Source organism: Branchiostoma floridae, chromosome 1 (genome assembly GCF_000003815.2).
Source record: "Branchiostoma floridae strain S238N-H82 chromosome 1, Bfl_VNyyK, whole genome shotgun sequence".
Taxonomy (NCBI): domain Eukaryota; kingdom Metazoa; phylum Chordata; class Leptocardii; order Amphioxiformes; family Branchiostomatidae; genus Branchiostoma; species Branchiostoma floridae.
In genome coordinates this window covers 33448985-33466783 of record NC_049979.1, presented here as the reverse complement: position 1 = coordinate 33466783, position 17799 = coordinate 33448985, and the positions used below count along the sequence as shown (strand labels likewise).

The following is a 17799-nucleotide window of genomic DNA, read 5'->3' as shown; positions in this document are numbered from 1 at the left end:
TCACGTAAAATCTAGGTTCAGCGCTTGCTTTATAAACTGCGTATTTCCATCACGTAGATTACGGCAGGTGTCGCGAGGTCGAACTAAATATGTAAACTTTGGTGTAAACAATCGCCAGAAGTGACCGCTGCCATTTTCTCGTGACGTGTTGACTGCATGGACCCAACACACCGAGGTAGTATCGCTATCTCCGGTTCGATAGTTCGAAACAAAATCAGAAGCTGAAATTCAGCAAGCCATTAACAAAGTCTGCACAGGAGAAGACAGATGTCGGCCGCCTTCGACAGGAGCGCATTCAGGATATCCAGAATGCGCTTCTTCGCTTTCGACGTGTTCTGGATATCCTAGAAGCGCGTTTAGGATAGACGCAGATTTTGGATGCAGATCTGTCCCAAATGTGCTTCTATCCCAAAAGCGCTTCTAGGATATTCGCTTGCGACGTATTCTGGATATCCCAGAAGCGCTTTTGGGATAGAAGCACATTTTATCCCAGAAGCGCTTTTTAGGATAGACGACAAGATACTTTTCTTGTTAGACGAACATCTGCTTCTATCCCAGAAGCACTTTTGCGATAGAATACAACCTGGGAACTGAATGGCTGATCAATGTGCAGCTGGACGTTTTCACTGACTGTCATCATGTTTTATTATGGTACATTTTGTAATACATTTTATATGGTACATTTTGTAGTACGTCTTGGGATGCACTATTGAGAATTGCTTTTTGTGTCTTTCATGCACATTTAGATTGATGAAAATGATATAGTGAGAATCAAAAGGACAAAATAGTGTTTAATCTGCATGGAATTAAGTTTGATAAATGTCCCATTATCTGTGTACACTGTATACATATCGCAGTGTATGATTACATCTGTGCATTAACTTGCAATAAAGATAACTTCCATTAGAAGATGTGTCATCTTTTCTTTTCATATCCATGAAGGAGAAATAAAAGCTACTATACAGTACGACAGGGCTTTGAGAAATTTCATCTCTAACTAAAAAGACTGTTGCAGATATATATCATCACATTCAGTCCCTCCATGTTTTTATTTCAGTAACAAGATGTCTTGAATAAATGACTCTAAATGGTGGAATTCGCACATCAGCCAGCATTCAGCGCAATTATCGCAAGTAGACTGTCGCGACGTCTCGCGATCGCGAGGTCGAACCAAATATGGAAACAATCGCCGCTTACGGTCCTGTCAATCACCATGATTGACGGCGACAAAGAAGCGCATCTGGGATATCCTGAATGCGCTCTGGTTTAGAGCGCTTTTAGAATAGAAGCACATTTAGGATGCAGGCCTATCCCAGAAGTGCTTCTATCCTAAAAGCGCTTTTGGGATAGAGCACATTTGGGATAGTACAGCCCCGTTTCGGCCTGGAATCAATTCACAATATTAGTTCACTTTTACTGTTTTAAATGTTCCATTTTCGCGCAGGGGTGAACTGGAACAGTCCAATGTTGCTTGGGTAGGGGTATGGTGAAATATGCTGTATTTGGTCTTAAGCAAATGTCGGACTTTCACGCTGGATATTGCATTAGACATGTAGCTTTTCGCAGTAGATCGTTTATGCTATATCTATTCTTGTTTGTCTTGTAATTTGAATAAAGAATACAACACCCAATTTTCCCATATTACGAAAACGCCTCTTTTACTTTTGTTTGGTTATTTGCCATACAATCGTGTAAGGATACATGTAGTAGTTATCCAAATAATTTCTTCAACTTCCTGCTATGGGAGCGACATACACATTTGTATAGGCTACAAACAGGTTAATGTGTCTTTTTTTCACCATAGGGTATCAAAGTATCAACAGAAAACACTCTACGCCTTACAGCACCCAGCTTCCTCTCCTATACCTCAATTATAGCCAGAATACAAGTAGCGTAAGTGAACTGTAAATTGTATTGTAAAAAAGCTAATAATGAACGCATTGCACAAACCTGTAACGTTATAACCCCACAACGGCAGAGTAAACAATGTCATTAATTTCATTATGGTTTTACACAATATAAAGATAGTGAATATAAACTGCAACACTTCAAAGATTGACAAGTCAAATCCTACTATATAGGATGAACTCGTGTGTAGTTATATAACATTAAAGGTCTTGGTTCAGTAGTAGTAGAATGATTCAATGCACAGCACTCAAATGTAATGAAAGGTATTAACATGAATAAGTCTTGCAAAATTATGTGAACCTTAACAATTTAACATTTTAATGAACAAAATGGCTTTAAAGAAACCCTCTAGCTGCAGCAGTCTATATCTGCCGCGTGGTGGCGTGACTACACAGTACATCAGCCGCCTTCCAACACTTCGGGTGCTTCCTCCATCGCCTGCCGGCATAACTCCTCCACATACCATTTTTTAATGAAATGAAGTCGGGCGTCTTCCTCATCGTTCAACCTCTGCACAACCTTTAGAACCTTCTCAAGTCCCTCCAGACTCTCACCGGCCATGTCTGGAAGTTCATAGTGTGTGAGGTCTGGAACGTTTGCTGCCATGTTCTTGATGACGACATTGTCCAACACGTGCGGCGCCGCTACAGCCAGTTTGGCGCGAAGCCCGTCGACGTACGTCAGCAAGTCCGCCGAGGATGACTGCTTCGCTGTCAGCTCCTCATACAGGCTGGTGATGGCGGAGATCTGCTCCCTGCAGTGTGGATTGATCTCGGCAGGTGGTGCTACTGCCTGTGCACCCGTGGACTTGGTCAAAACTGATGCGAAAGCAGCCTCTCCTTCTGTGATTTTCCCTGAGGACGTAGAGTTGATATCAGCCTTACGATTCTTGTGAGAAGAGCAGGGCTTGTCTGAAATACCACTCAAAGTTACAGATTACAAAATACAGATGTAACTGAGTGCAACGAACCCAAACTTTTACTTTACATACATATCGCCAAGAGTCACGTGTGCGGAGAGTGTGTCACCGTCTGTCGAACGATTAGTAAACCAGCAGTCCATTTCACAATGAAAACTTAGAAAACTGACGGAAACCTCGACCCATTCTCACCTGCGGTTTCTCCCTTACTGGGCTTCTCCCCTTCATCAATAGTCACGGATACCTCCAGGAACACCCTGCACTTCTGCTGTTTGTCGCTAGGCGTCACCAAATAACGCCTCTTAATCGGCAGGTGGAGGTTGGTCTCCAGAGCTTCTTTCACGTTGATGGTGACGATCCCAACCGTTCGCTCGGTACACTTCTTTGCCTTTCTCAGCTTCAAGACGATATTTTCTTTGTCGTCAGGATCCGCCGGGGACTGAAACTCTGCGGACTCCTCCCATATCAGAGATGTCGCCTTCTTCAGTCCGGTTCTGAACTTCTCCTCGCCCAGCCGGATTGTTGTCATGAACTTGCCGGGGCCAAAACTCCCCTGACCAGTCGCTGCGTGAACCGTGACTCGTAGCTTTTTCTGTGCTGCTGACTTGGACTTCTTCACAAGTGATAGCGCCGTCAGGACGTAAAATACGCCGCTGAGGCATTTGTCTGCCACTCGACTCATCGTGGCGAGAAAATCTATCACTTATAGAAAACTGAGAAGTACCAAGACACGAACATGCGTGTCCTCTGTACAAAGTTCAGTGTTGTAATGTTGTCCCGCGTTGCCGGGACGCTAGATGGCGCTCTATGACGCAACAGTGTTCTGGAACACCTTTTTTGACATGACATTGGACCATCGTGGAACAATACTGTGTAACTCGATTTTGTACACAATATAACGTATGTTTATTCGATCTTAATTGAATTTCATCTGTACTTTGCTGCGTCACAAGTGCATGCTGTAGCGAATACCGTTGTCCTCGAATTGTGAACCTGTCCTTGGTGCTGAACGGTGCACAACCCAGTTCTTCCGAGATAGTCATATTTTCTTCTGTCATTGTTTCCATGGCCACGACTGAAAGGGTGACCTGTTATGTTAGTCGAAGGGCCAATGCTCTAGAACACGCTTATTTTACAAAACAGCGAAAACGACGCCACGCGCCTCTCCCGTGAAACTAGCCTTTACTTAAGTACTCATAGCATAAAGTTGGTTGACTACAGGTCCATGAGATTTGGCATGCTGAAAGCGCAGGATTCAGCGCGTCTCATCATGGTCAAATCATTGGTATTTGTTGAGTTACACTTTGAAAAATCGTTCCATGAACATCGCACACTTCACGGGAAGTTTGTTGGCTTTTAGCAAGCATAAAACGTTGATGAAAATTCTTGAAAATCGGTGTGCTGATTTTCAGAGACATTACCTTTCATTTGACATATAGCTTATTGTCGACTGGAGTGGTTGATAGCGCAGCACCCAAATAGAAAATGGCCACTCTGTTGAAATCAAGACGCCGCGCCGCGCGCGTTCCGAACACAATTGGAACGCGTCGGCCAAGTAGAAAGCACGGGACTTATGTTAATCTTTGTCACGGGATCGTAAGCTCCTAAAATTCTCCATCCGTCTTAAAGTTGATATGATGATTCTCCAAAAACTTAGCTTTCACTTGATATATATCTATATGTCTCTTTAAATGGTTTGTTGCACTATGGTACAACGCTGAAAATTGTCACCTCGTTATACAGACGCGGCACCTAGCGTGTTCTAACTCGGAACGCGGTCGCTCTGCATACAATCACGGAACTAGACGGTCAAATTTGTCACGGTGTTGTAAGCACGTAGAGTTCATGAATATTCTTGAAAATGTGTGTAATGATTTCTAGAAACCTTTCCTTTCATTTGATGTATAGCATTTTGTCTACTTGATTGGTTGATAGCGCAGCACCCAAATAGAAGATTTTCACTCCGTTATAAAGTACGCGGCTCCTCGGGCGTTCTACCGCGGAGCGTAGTATCTCATCGTGTAGCTGTAGAACTTTGTAACGGCGTTACAGTCATGACGAGTTCTCTATCCCTCTTGAAATTTCTGTGTTGGTTCACGGAAACCTTAGCTTTCATTTGATGTATAATTTATTGTCGACGCTATTGGTTACTAGCATAGTACTGGCATATAAAAATGTTCACTCTGTCGAAGACGCTGCGCCCCGTACGTTCTACCGTGGAACGAGGTTGCCCAACGTGTTGTCGCAGGTTTTCTGGTGTAAACTCGTTGCTCCTGAAATTAACCAGGAAACTTTGGTATCATTGTAAAGGCAATGAAATGGACTATCACACTGTGGCATTAGATAATCGGATCTAGGTGAATTGTAAAACAGATAAGGACAAGTAAACTGGACAAAAATTGCTAAAGTTTCAAAAGCCATAGTGCCAGATGTCATTTTGTAACGCGCAAAATGTGTACATAGTTGTGCTGGAAAAATCCTGTAGATATGAAAAAGTATAAACATTATACAAGTCTAAGGTCTCTTTGTTGCACCACAGACAGTTGTTTACATCCATGCAACGGCCTCAAGCTGTGCCCCGACGTCCGCCGTGTCTTCAGAGAACAACGCGTTCTATATGATCTGAGCCGTTTTGTAAAACCCCGGAAGTAGAACCGAATATTCGATGCTTGGCCCTTCGACTAATGTGATGAATTTCGTATATGAGAATGATAACTTTAGGACGGGCTGTAGTACAACGATAGGACGGGTTGTTGTTGTTGTTGTTGGTTGTTGTCGTTGTTTCCATGACGGCCGTAGCTGTGGCCAGGACGGGTTCTCCGTCCTTCACGCTTTCCCCCGTGCCTCACATACTTTCCTTAGCTTCCCTATGTTTTCTGATAAAGACTCCTCTGTTTCTCTTAGTACCAAGTTGGGCAGTTTATTTTGCAACTTGCTGCTAGTACCTGTTTCTGTTGCGCCTATTAGTGTGGTTACCCCTGTTATGCCCATCAGAACTTTTGTAAGTGCCAGAGCCATTTGTAGCCTGAGTATCATCCTCCGTAGTAACCGCGGTTACTACGGAGGAAAGAAGCGGTACACATTGCCAGACTGGACACCTGTGAGAATTTTGCTTTTGTGCACTGAATGTTACGACAATACGCCAGGTTTGCGGCGCAGCACAGTGAAGAGGGACGATAAAATTCCCGTCCGATTATCATCATCATATCTTTCCGTGTGTGTGGAGCACGGTTAGTGGCCTCGCACCGTGTTTATGACAGGTGAAGCAGTGATTGTGCACGTGTGTGTTTCTGCATGTTTGCCCATCTGTGTATGCCCTTGTGTTGGGAGAAATTTTAACATCGCCCTATGATTACTACCAACACAGATGAGCTTCCATGATCACCGCCCACCGTCTTTTGCTAGCCAAAGAAATATGAATATCAAGAAGCAATCTTGTGATAAGTCTGCAGAAGGGCTATCTTTGTTCTTATGTAAGAGTTCGATTTCACTTTGCACTTTTGTATTTTTTTGAAAGAGGAGACTAATTTTTCGAAGAGTATGTACTTTGAGACAAGGTTTGAGATAAAGTACTAAAGAAGGGTCATTTAACAAGTTCAGTTACTGATCATCAAATCTGTACATTATGATACATTGGGAAATGGCTGAGAAGTTTCCAAACATTTTAGCCAAAGTTTGAAATCACAATGTTGACAAATAGAGACGTAGGCTTTACCTTACGTAACTCAGTGATAACTATTCAGGAACCTGATGTTTCATCTGTCTTGTGTTTATAAACATGACCGGGCAAGTTTATTTTTGAATGAAAGGGGTTTGTATACGCCATATATACACTTTTTATTGTGACACAATCAAATGTGTCTGGTAATTAGGTACACCCTTGTTATTAAGACGAGAATTTAATTTACTTCATTCCAAATATACCAACAAGAGAGCATAAATATTAGCATCAAAAGTCGATGTTGGGCATCCGCGAAATGGTTCGTCCCGAGTCTTGAATAATTCATTTCAGGCAACTGACACTGGGAATGAAATCTGTCTACCTAGGAGCAAATATCACAGTTATATCTATAGTTTGGTTGGAGTCCTGATAAAACTGCAGTGAGGCACCACCATAGACGTTATCCGGTGAGTATAGTCTGTCTAATCGTTTACTTGAGTGAGTACGCCCAACTAAAACAATTTCTTTTGCTAAAATGATATCCTCATATTGATATCCATACAGCTGTTTTTCAATCTAAATATCTTATGTCTAGTTTCTGACTAAAGGTACGTACATATTTGTATTGTGCATCTGAGCGATAAAAAAATAAAGCAAAGTAATTTTGGGGGTGTAATGCGATGGGGTGGGGTGGGGTGAAATGATGGGGGGGCCCGGGGTATTTGGGATGTTGCGGGTCGCTTCGGGAATCTCGTTCATTTTCCGCGGCTAGCTTATTTCTGGTAGACACTGTAGTCGTAGACTACTTTGCCATGATTGCTTACATGTATTTTACCAACGCTTAAAACGGAAGAAAATGTGAAACGTACCTGTCAAAAGGACCGTCACATAAAGAAGAAAACCATGTATTGGTGTGTTATATACATATATCGTTATATGAGCTGAGCTGTCAATGAGCTGTCAATTAATGTGAAGTCTGTATGCTTTTATAAGAAGACTCAGTGGACTAGACATCTCGACATATACTTTTGATATAACGTTATGCCTTATATACATGTAATTTAGAGATGTTGACTTAATAACGATGCGATTTATACCTCATCTATTTGTGTTGAATCGGTTAAATCATCGGCTTTTGTAGTAGTTTGCCTTTGAAGTTGTGTGCTTACACACAATATGTTGTCATATTACATCATGTTGTCATATGATAACCGAAAGATAAGCTTTGTTAAGGGGCCGGGCTAAGTGGATGGAATATCAAGAAACCAAAACGTAAGTCAATTTTTTTTCCTAATCACATTATGTTAAAGGCCTTTTAGTTAATTTTGTGAAACAGTGTTGAAACTAGTAGAATGATACGGTTTCTCTATCACGTGGTAGCGGTTAGATGTCAAGGGTACAAATATCACCGCGCATAAACATTAGCGAGCCTGACATTTCATCCATCTCACGATGCAACTATTGTTTCTACACAGAAAGTCCGAGGGGCGGTATCCTTAAGCCTACGTCACATTACCTAGGGGTCCCGCACGGTGTCAAACCGATCTAGGCCCCGGCCGGGCTCTGAAGCCGGGTAGACATCGGCTCACATAGTCACAAATAACTTTTTCTTCACGCGTCCCGTTAGAGGTTCCGGGGGGCTCCGATGGGAATTCCGGCGGCTTTCGTCGTATGCTTTAAGGCTTTATCGCTCGATGTCCGGCAGGCACCCGTCAGCTACCCTGGGGATGTCCCCAGGTACCCCGTAGTGGTCTGGCGGGGGGGCGGCCCGTTCACCCCGGGTAGATAACTGTATGGTCCCTGTCGTACGCCCCGCGAACCACGACCAGGCATCCTCTGGGCTTTTTTCGAGCGATCGTCATGGTTTTTTTTTTGTGTGTGTGTGGGTTGGGGGGGGGGGTATATTAAGCACTGGTTGGCCCGACTTCGTTGACTTTTGACACGTGGAAGTAACAAAGCGGGAAATGCCACTTCACTTCAACCGACAGGCCGAGCAAGTGCCGATTGAGCCTAAGCTCAGAATGGCAGCGCCAGAGAAGAAGATGGTAGCGGGCTCGGCCCTGGTTGAGGCGCCGACCCATGTTTGGGTTCTACGATACGCTGATGAGCGAGCTAATGCGAGAACATCGTTGCGACCTCAAGTCCGTCTTACGCATGGAGCCCCAGATGTTTTATGACCTGCTCATGCGTGTGGGACCTTCCATTGAGAAAGGGAGAAAGTGATTTTTAATATTTCCCTGTCAGTAACATTAAACTGAAAGTAAACAACCGTAACTTATGACAAACCAAATTATGGCATGAAAGCCATGATCATATTCACAACGGCAGGGCTGTTTATGAAAACGAAAAACTTGAATCAGGGTATTTTCCCCGCCGGGCCCCTGGTTCATTTTAAGTCCGACTTAAAATTCACCGGGACCCCGCCCGACACCAAAAATAACCCGGCAGCCGCTGGGAGACTCACAGGACCCCGACCGGAAGTGCCCCCAAACAGTCCCTAAACTAACCGCCCGGGTCCCTATGTGGAAATGTGAACATGGCCCAAATTGTCCTCTTTATTGACCGGGGGACCCGTCAGCGGCCCTGGCGGTGTCCTGGGATGACTCAACGGATGCAATGGTTTGTAATGTAAGAAGGTTGGACCTTTGTCCGGGCGGGTACCGTCGAGGGCCCTGTCGATGTGTTCACGTTTAGTTGACGGGTTGAATCGGCGTATTTTCCTGCCCGGGACACTGGTTGATTTTTAGTCCGACGCCCGAGCCCCAAAATAGCCCGACAGCCGACGGGGTTCTCAAAAGGGCCCCAGCCGAAAGTGCAAAAATCATCCCCTAACCTACCCTGCCGGGCCCCTTTGTGAAAATGTGACGTTAGCTTAAAGACCATGCAGCTTTTATTTCATCATTGATACTTTTCCTCATTTGAACACTTTATTTGCTAAAATATCGTCATATATTAAGCAATAGATTTACTCCTTTCTGCTGAGAACTGAATACTGTATGTCTTTGCACTCACTCACTCACTCAGGTCCGCATGCTCCGGGATGGAGCGTAGCGCCTGCACACACAGATCTCCACATAGGTCTGTTGAGGGCCAGCACCCAGGCGGTGGTAAGGTCGAGGCCGGCAGCCCTCAGGTCGTCCTTCAGTTGTTCTTGCCAGGTATGCCTGGGACGGCCCCTGGGGCGGGACCAGTTGGGTGGGGTCGGCTCCCTCAGAAGGGCAGCTGTTTCCAGAGGTGGCTCCGTCCTGGCGATGTGACCAAACAGTCGTAGACGGGCCTGGCGCACCTTACTGGACAGTTGGGGTTGACTGGTGGTCTCGCGCAGGGTGGCATTGGATACATAGTCATGCCACCTGATCCCCAGGATTCTCCTTTGGCACTTAGTATCAAAGGCGTCGAGTCGACGCTCCTGGGCAGCAGTGAGAGTCCAAGTCTCTGCCCCGTAGAGAAGGATGGACAGCACAAGGCTGTTGTAGAGCCTTATCTTTGTCTGCGCAGAGATCTTGCTGCTGGTCCAAACCCTGTCCAGACTGGCCATTGCCGCGGCGGCCCGGCCGATGCGGAGCTGGATGTCTGTGTCGCTCTTGCAGTCTGATGTTATGGTGCCTCCAAGGTAGCAGAACTTGTCAACGGCTTCAACCGGGTTAGAGTTGATTACCAGTCCTGGTGGAGGAGGCTCGTAGTCGCTGAGGCTCTGGACCTTGGTCTTTCCCCAGCTGACCTGCAGGCCCAGCGGATGGGTTTCCATGTCCATGGCCTGGAGGGCAAGTTGGAGGGCTTCCATGACTTCAGCTAGGATAGCCACGTCATCCGCATAATCCAAGTCAGTGACAGTGACATTCCCATAGCTTGCACCGCAGGCACACTGAGCCACAGTTCTGCTCATGACAAAGTCAATGGCTGTATTAAACACAGATGGTGCTAAGACGCAACCCTGGCGGACACCACTGTTGATATGGAAGGAGTCAGACATCTGTCCATTAACTCTCACAGAGGACGAGGTGTTGGAGTAGAGTAGAGATAGGAGAGTCAGAAGCTTTGCTGGAACACCGAGAGTCTTGAGGATCTTCCACAGGGCCTGTCTGTCAACAGAATCAAAGGCCTGCTTCAGATCAACGTAGGCTGCGAAGAGGGGTCTCCGGAATTCTCTTCTCTTCTCGGCCAGCAGTCGCAGAGTTAAAATCCTGTCAACAGTCGAGCGACCCGGTGTGAAGCCGCTCTGCTCCTTTCTCTGTTTGCGAAGAAGGAGTGGGCGCAGCCTTCCAAGGATGACGTTTGCAAACACCTTCCCGGGAACACTAAGTAGGGTAATTCCTCTGTAGTTGCTGCAGAGATCCTTTGACCCTTTCTTCCAGAAGGGAAGGATGACACCTTGCAACCAGTCTTCCGGGATGGTCTCGCTGCTCCAGATGGCAGTGAACAGTTGTAAGAGCTGATCTGCTAGTGCAGGGCCTCCGTGGAGCAGCAGTTCAGGTGTGATGCCGTCAGCTCCTGCAGCCCGGCCAGGCTTCAGCTTCTGTATGGCTTTGACCACTTCCTCTCGCGTGGGGGGGCCAGTAGGAACAGAGTCGTCCTCGCTGGCTGCGGCGGCTAGTGCATCTAGCTGAGGGGAGGGTGGTGGTGCTGGTCGATTGAGCAGGTTCTCGAAGTGCTCCCTCCATCTTGCCAGCTGTTGGTCTGGGGTGTCTGGGACTGTTCCATCCATGGCTTTCACACAAGCAGTAGGTGGAGTTGTCCTCCCTGCGAGGGTCCTTAGAGTCCTGTAGAGGGACCCTTGATCTCCTCTGCGGGTATGTCTTTGCAGCTGAGACTAATTCTTAAGACGAAGAAGAGTTTTTATACGAGTCGCTCCCACAGACACGTACGCCTTGCTGTGAGTACATAACCCTTACCCCAATACCCTATCGGGAGCTTTTGAGGCCTGAGGCAACTTTCATATCGCATAACGCCCGAACGGCTTGCGCCAGAGCCATCAAAATTCGGTTATATCACAAAGATGTAACAGCAAGTGCAGATAGAATAATAATGTCTGCTACGTCTTCTGTTGTCGATAGCAATATCAATGATATCAAAATGACGTTTTTTTTTAATATCAATGATATCAAAATGACGTTTTTTTATGTACCAGTTGAGTCCGCCATGCCAACATGAATTTTCCAAAGTACACTTCTTTCTGGAAAAAATCGCAAAAGACATCGTAAATAGACTGAAAAAATCTTGCTTAAAGTATCTGGTTGTCCATTATATACTGTAAATGCAGAAATGTTCGCGGTGGATTAATGTTCGCGGTTTTCGCGGCGGCCGCTTCACCGCGAATTTAAAACCACCGCGAACATTTTCCATAACAGTAAGAGACTACAGTGCATGGTGCTACCGCGAAACCACCGCGAAAAGTCCATTTTCCCGCTACCGCGAAATTAAATCCCCCCGAACTTATATACATTTACAGTATTATTAATTTTGAGCTAAGCTTAAGTTCTTAATATCTACGTTTAACAGTTCTTATTCTGCATGTACTATAGAGTTATGCTCTGTGTCAAAAGTAAAAGTTTAGGGACCATAATGGTGACTACATGTCCTAACTAGGAATTGTGAAATGTCATACACATACAGGGTGACAAATAAGCATGGCTGAAGACATCATCACCCCCGACAATGTACCAAGGGTCGACACAAACGATATTTCAGAAGTTGGTTTGACGCAAGTAGCTTCAGATCCCGGAATACATAAAGATTTAGATCCACATACGTTTTCCAACTTGCTGCCAAATCCGATGTACGAAACATCATGCAGCCCATCTGAAAATGATGCTGACAGATCGGTTCCTGTCGAAGATAGCCCGACCGTACCTGAAACTCGATATTTCCAAAATACATATGAGAATCAGACTAAGCACAGGAACTATGAGGAGGACGGACACCCTTCCATACATATGAGGTGTAATGAACATGATGATGGCAATCATATACCTGATATAACTGAAGATGCAGATGATACCGCACAGGCAATCGAGATCACCGATGATAAGTTAATACCAATAACAGAGCAAAACATACGCCAGAATGACATGGAGGCTTCGAAATCAGACACCCATCCAATCTCTCCACAAAAGATCCAGAGCCCAAATCCGGTGTACAGTCAAAAGAATGATCAAAACACTTTTAGGGACCCGGTATGTCGCTCAAAAGCGTTGGATCAACCTAATTCTGGATACACAACAAACATGCGTAGTTGCAACGAACCATATGCAGCAAAAAATGCAACTACAACAACAAACAACCATGATTATGGCATAAACGTAATCCGCCAAAGCGACATTAAAGATGAGATTCAAGAGCCAATCGATGTCACTGAAGACAATGACTATATGCCATCTGCTGTCGCATACGTGTCCACACCATTGTACAGGTCAGAATACACCTCCACTGAAAAAGATGCTGACGAGGTGGTTCCTGGAAATGATAACACTGGCTTACCTCAAAACAGACATATCCCGAGTTCAGATCCGAGCTACTCGCGAGACGGCCTGAACAGGAATCCGATTTATGTGCCAAACATGCTGCAACAAGCACGTTGCCGTAAGTTTTTTTCTTCTTCTTATGGTTAAGTCTCAGAAATCTAAATAAAAGAGTAAACATGATAGATTCCAGAAAAAAATTGTATTTTCGATGATTCTAATTGTTCCTTATAGCTGTATGTTATGTTTTCGGCTTTGTTTTATGTTACATTGTATGTCTTATGGATATTCAAGACATATTTATGGTCTTGCATTCAAAAACTAGTTGATGGCCATCATTTTTAAACTAAACTTATTTCGTTTGGTATTTTTTTTAAATTTGTTTTTGAAAAAAGTGTAAAAAGGTTTGACTTAAGTTTGTTTCATGAATTTCAATGAGTTATTTTCGAAGAGTTATGATAATAACTGTTTGTTCTAATATCGTACCCATAAACAAAAGTACAGAAGCAGGGGTCGCACTACATGAAAAATAGCTTTTGTATTCTCTCTTCTCATGAACATCTGTAATGCAAGTACATACGTATCCTGGATACAAGGGTCATAAACACCAACACCTTGACGTTTACATGTATTTTCAGAGTGCACTTATAGAAGGATTGGCGTTGTCGTGATAGTAACTGTCTTGTTGACGACATCGGTTGTTTTGGGAACATGGACTTATTTCAACAACAATGTTCGGGACGTTCAAAAGGTAAGAAAACGGTATACGTATTAATTCCGTTCCGGAATGTAGTCTACGTGCATGTCTCTGTGAGTCTGTGTCTTGTAAACATGTTTAGGAGGGCATTGTTGATTGCATATCATGTTACACAATATGGAAAGGACCGTCCGCATTTACATTCGTCACCAGTTCTGTTAATTGTATGAGCTATACAAACTAGAATCTCTCCTATCTACAGACAAGGGATACCACCAACGCTAGTCAGCCTGCTTTGAACACTACCTACACTCATGGTCATCGTGATTTGGACGCTACCTACACCCATGGCCAGAATGCTGCGGACAGTACCTTTACCCATGGTCAGCTTGATGTGGACATTACCTACACCATTGATACCGCTGTTACGGGCACTACCTACATCCCTGGTCAGTTATTTCGGCTTTATATATATTATCAGCTGCTATATTAGGAAAGTAAACTGTGAAAAGTCTCATGTGATGACCTGAAATTTGTAGCGCTTATAGAAGGTCGCGCAAGGAAACAATGGCATGTGATAAAATCGAGTGATTATGATCGCAGTTTACTTATTGATGTTTAACCCTATTTAGAGGAGGGGGGGGGGTCTTTTGAGGCCTGCACCAACTTTCATGTCGCCAAATTTAGTGACTTTCCTAACATTAAGTTGGCAACAATTTCACAAAGTTTTTTTTGTGTTCCATGGTAACCGGTTGTTAACAGGCATTTCTGATGATAGTCGTTAATTTCGGTTCTAACAATATATTTTTCAGATTTTCTTACTACATTACTGCTATTTTATTACATTAATAGAATCTAATTCAAATTAGGTTTTATTTACACATCAAAATGCATCAATTATGCTAATTTGATGACATCATCGGTCAAAATCCAAGATGGCGGAACATTGTACCATATCAATTAGCTTATTGCCCCTTGAAATTCGTAACTACCTGTTGTTGTCGTTTTTTTCACCAAGAAACGTTCAAATGAACATTTTTACTCTACTTACGATGTCTTTTGTGATTGCTTAAAGAAATATTTTGAAAATTCAAGTTGGCAAATCCAAGATGGTGGTATCTTTAATATGTATGACGTCTTTATATGGTGACATTTTGACGTCATTGCTATTGACAACAGAAGTCGTAGCAGACATTATTAGTCTATCAATATGTGGGTCAATAATCATGCGTTTTGGAGATATAGGAGTTAGAAGGTTCGGTTCCAGATTGACCAAAAGAGCCCGGTCTGAACTTGAGGTACGTTTTCAAATACTGCGCAAACCATAGACTTTATTCTATCTGCACTTGCTGTTACATGTTTGTGATATAACCAGATTTTGGTGGCTCTGGCGCAAGCCGTTCGGGTGTTATGCGACATGAAAGTTACTGCTGGCCTCAAAAGCCCTCCGATAGGGTTAGGGTTACACTACATAATGCATACCAGCCTCTTACATATAGCTTACAAGGAAATGCTACACTTACTTTCTTGGATAGAATGAAACTTTATACTTTAAACAACATTAGAATAAAATTATGAAATGATCAACTCATTATTTCTGCCAATGAGGATCCTACTTGTATAATGACAGAAACCTTCAATGATTCATCAGTCGAAAAGGTCTATATATTTTAGCAAAGGTATGAGGTCTTGGAACTATAGTTTTGGAATTGATGACTGAAAAATTCTTTCGTCCAATAGCTCCTAAGAAGAAGTGGAGAGACGACTTGCGATGCGGCCAGGGTTACCCTGCAGATGATGGTAACCCTGCTGAATGTGATCCTGACGGTAAACGTCGATGCTGCTCCGATGCAAACTGGTGCGGGTACTCGCTTTACCACTGTGACTGCCGCGGCTGTGTTAACTACGGAAAGAACATCAAGAAAACAAGAGAATGCAGGACGATTGAGACGGATTCCGGGCCTCAGGTTTTCTGTACACTTGATTGAAAGGAAATCCCTCCAAGACATCTGTTGATTCAATTATATAAATGAGTTTCTCCCAAAAAGTAAATATTAGGAGAAGGTGGGAAATGTTTTTGTTTGAAAACACTTTCAATCAACAATGCCATTCTTCGCCATAAGTATCCATTTTTCGATTTTGTTTTTAAATTTTCATCATGTATTGAACCTTTTAACTGTTGATTTGTGCGATTGACAATATGGTAATATTTAGAACGGGCGAAAATTAGCGCCCTGTGAGATGAGATGTTCTCCAAATATAATCGAATCGACAAGGCGCCCTTATGTGAAATAAGTGCTTTTGAAAAAGCTGACGTTTGCCCTTTATAGTACCTAAATTTGGTACAAAATGCCACCAATCGCGTAAATGATGACCATTGGAAATCAGAAAACAGCCCCATATTTATACATAAACACGAAACGCTTGCTTATTTTATTATTATTATTATTTTATTATTTCGCCGCTAAAGCTTGTAGTCGGCCATTTGAGTTTAAGCCACCAGCGACGAAATCTAACCCAACCTCGTAAGAAAGAAGTCCCCCGACCTGCGCTTATTATTTTCTCGGGCAGGCTATCCCCACAGGGCCGTAGAGCATAACGGCGAGCGCCTCAATGGTATGGTAACCAGGCTAAATATGTCCTAATTTTTAGCATATTCATTTTTCACCAGGTCCAGGACAGTCATTCGAAGGCCAATTAGTCCATGGGCCAGGTCAGTAGTAATTAGGGTGACCCAGACGAATTCATGCAAATGAGATGCAAATATATTCATGATATGCAAATGTATTCATGATATGCAAAAGTATTCATGATATGCAAATACATTCCTGATATGCAAATGTATTCCTGATATGCAAATGTATTCATGATATGCATACGTATTCATGATATTCAAATGTATTCATGATATGCAAATGTATTCATGATATACAAACGAATTTATGATATGCAAATGTATGCATAACTAAGAATCAATTTATTCATGATTTAGAATTAATTTATGTATGGCTAAGAATTAATGTATTCATAATTTAGAATTAATTTATGCATAATTAAGAATGGATTTATTCATAATTTAGAATTGATTGATGCAAAATTTTGAACCAATTTGTGCATAATTTAGAATTAATTTGTGCATAATTTAGAATTAATTTATGCATAGCGAACAATCAATTTATACATAACGAATAATTAATCTTTGCATAATTTTAGAATCAATTCATTCATAACTAAAACTGTCAGTGACGCATGTTTGTGAATTAGGTCACATGCTCCATTGTATGTGGAATCAATTCATGCATAGTTTGATTAATCAAGTTACAATCAATTATCAATTTATGCATAATTAAGACTTATTCACAATTAATAATAAATTTATCCATAGCTGAAACTGACAGTGACCTTGGCGTATGTTTGTCAAGTTGGCCACGTGCTCCATAACTCTATCATCGATTGGATATGGTTCTAAAGTAGGTCACGTGCTTCACAACACTATGGCCGATTGGGTATGTTAACCATGTACGTCACGTGCTTCACAACTCTTAAGAAATGATTGCAGTCACACATATGTGCAAATGCAATTAAAATGACTCACTCATGAGTGACTCACCCCTTGCAGATACACACACACACACACACACATATCTATGAATGTAGAAACAGACATGGGTAGATAACAGATGTAAATATATAGACAGATATATATATATAGATATGGATATAGATACATATCTAAGTATATAGACATAGGCCAATAAAGATGGATGGATGGATGGATGGATGGATGGATGGATGGATGGATGGATGGATGGATGGATGGATGGATGGGTGGATGGATGGATGGATGGATGGATGGATGGATGGATGGATGGACTGACTAGATAATGCGCCTAATGAGTGACTCACAATATATATTTATAGCGTCCAATGAGTGACCCAGGACATCATCACGTGCGTAACTGAGTGACTAAAGATATCACTGAACATGTAGAACGGATTTATATTCGTTACTGGCATGCGTACGTCTCACTCAGTTAAGCCTGGTGGGAAGTAGACAACTGCACCATGGGCACAACATGATTAACCTTTAAGACGACGACCTTTCAGACGCGCCACCAGCGGACGGCATTGGAACTGCAGGCGGAGCAACCCTTTT

General features: G+C 43.1%; 1 protein-coding gene and 1 long non-coding RNA gene across 2 annotated transcripts; one reads left to right on the top strand and one right to left on the bottom strand.

Annotated features, from left to right (window-relative positions):
- Positions 1–1468: 1468 nt before the first annotated feature.
- LOC118410947 lies at positions 1469–3908 on the bottom strand. The gene is made up of 2 exons (XM_035812919.1): positions 3020–3908; positions 1469–2762 (listed from the first exon to the last, which is right to left on the bottom strand). Exons 1-2 carry the CDS (start codon positions 3507–3509, stop codon positions 2308–2310), a joined length of 945 nt encoding a protein of 314 aa, XP_035668812.1. The 5' UTR covers positions 3510–3908; the 3' UTR covers positions 1469–2307.
- Positions 3909–13581: 9673 nt separating this feature from the next.
- Positions 13582–16076, top strand: LOC118411101. Its single transcript, XR_004830647.1, has 3 exons — positions 13582–13697; positions 13906–14092; positions 15384–16076. It is a non-coding gene; the product is annotated as an uncharacterized LOC118411101 (long non-coding RNA).
- Positions 16077–17799: the final 1723 nt, after the last annotated feature.

Coding starts and splice junctions, on each gene's coding strand:
- LOC118410947 (XM_035812919.1), bottom strand. CDS start 3,509: ATGAGTCGAGTGGCAGACAAATGCCTCAGCGGCGTATTTTACGTCCTG. Junction 2,763..3,019: donor CAGTAAGGGAGAAACCGCAG/GTGAGAATGGGT, acceptor CTACGTCCTCAG/GGAAAATCACAGAAGGAGAG.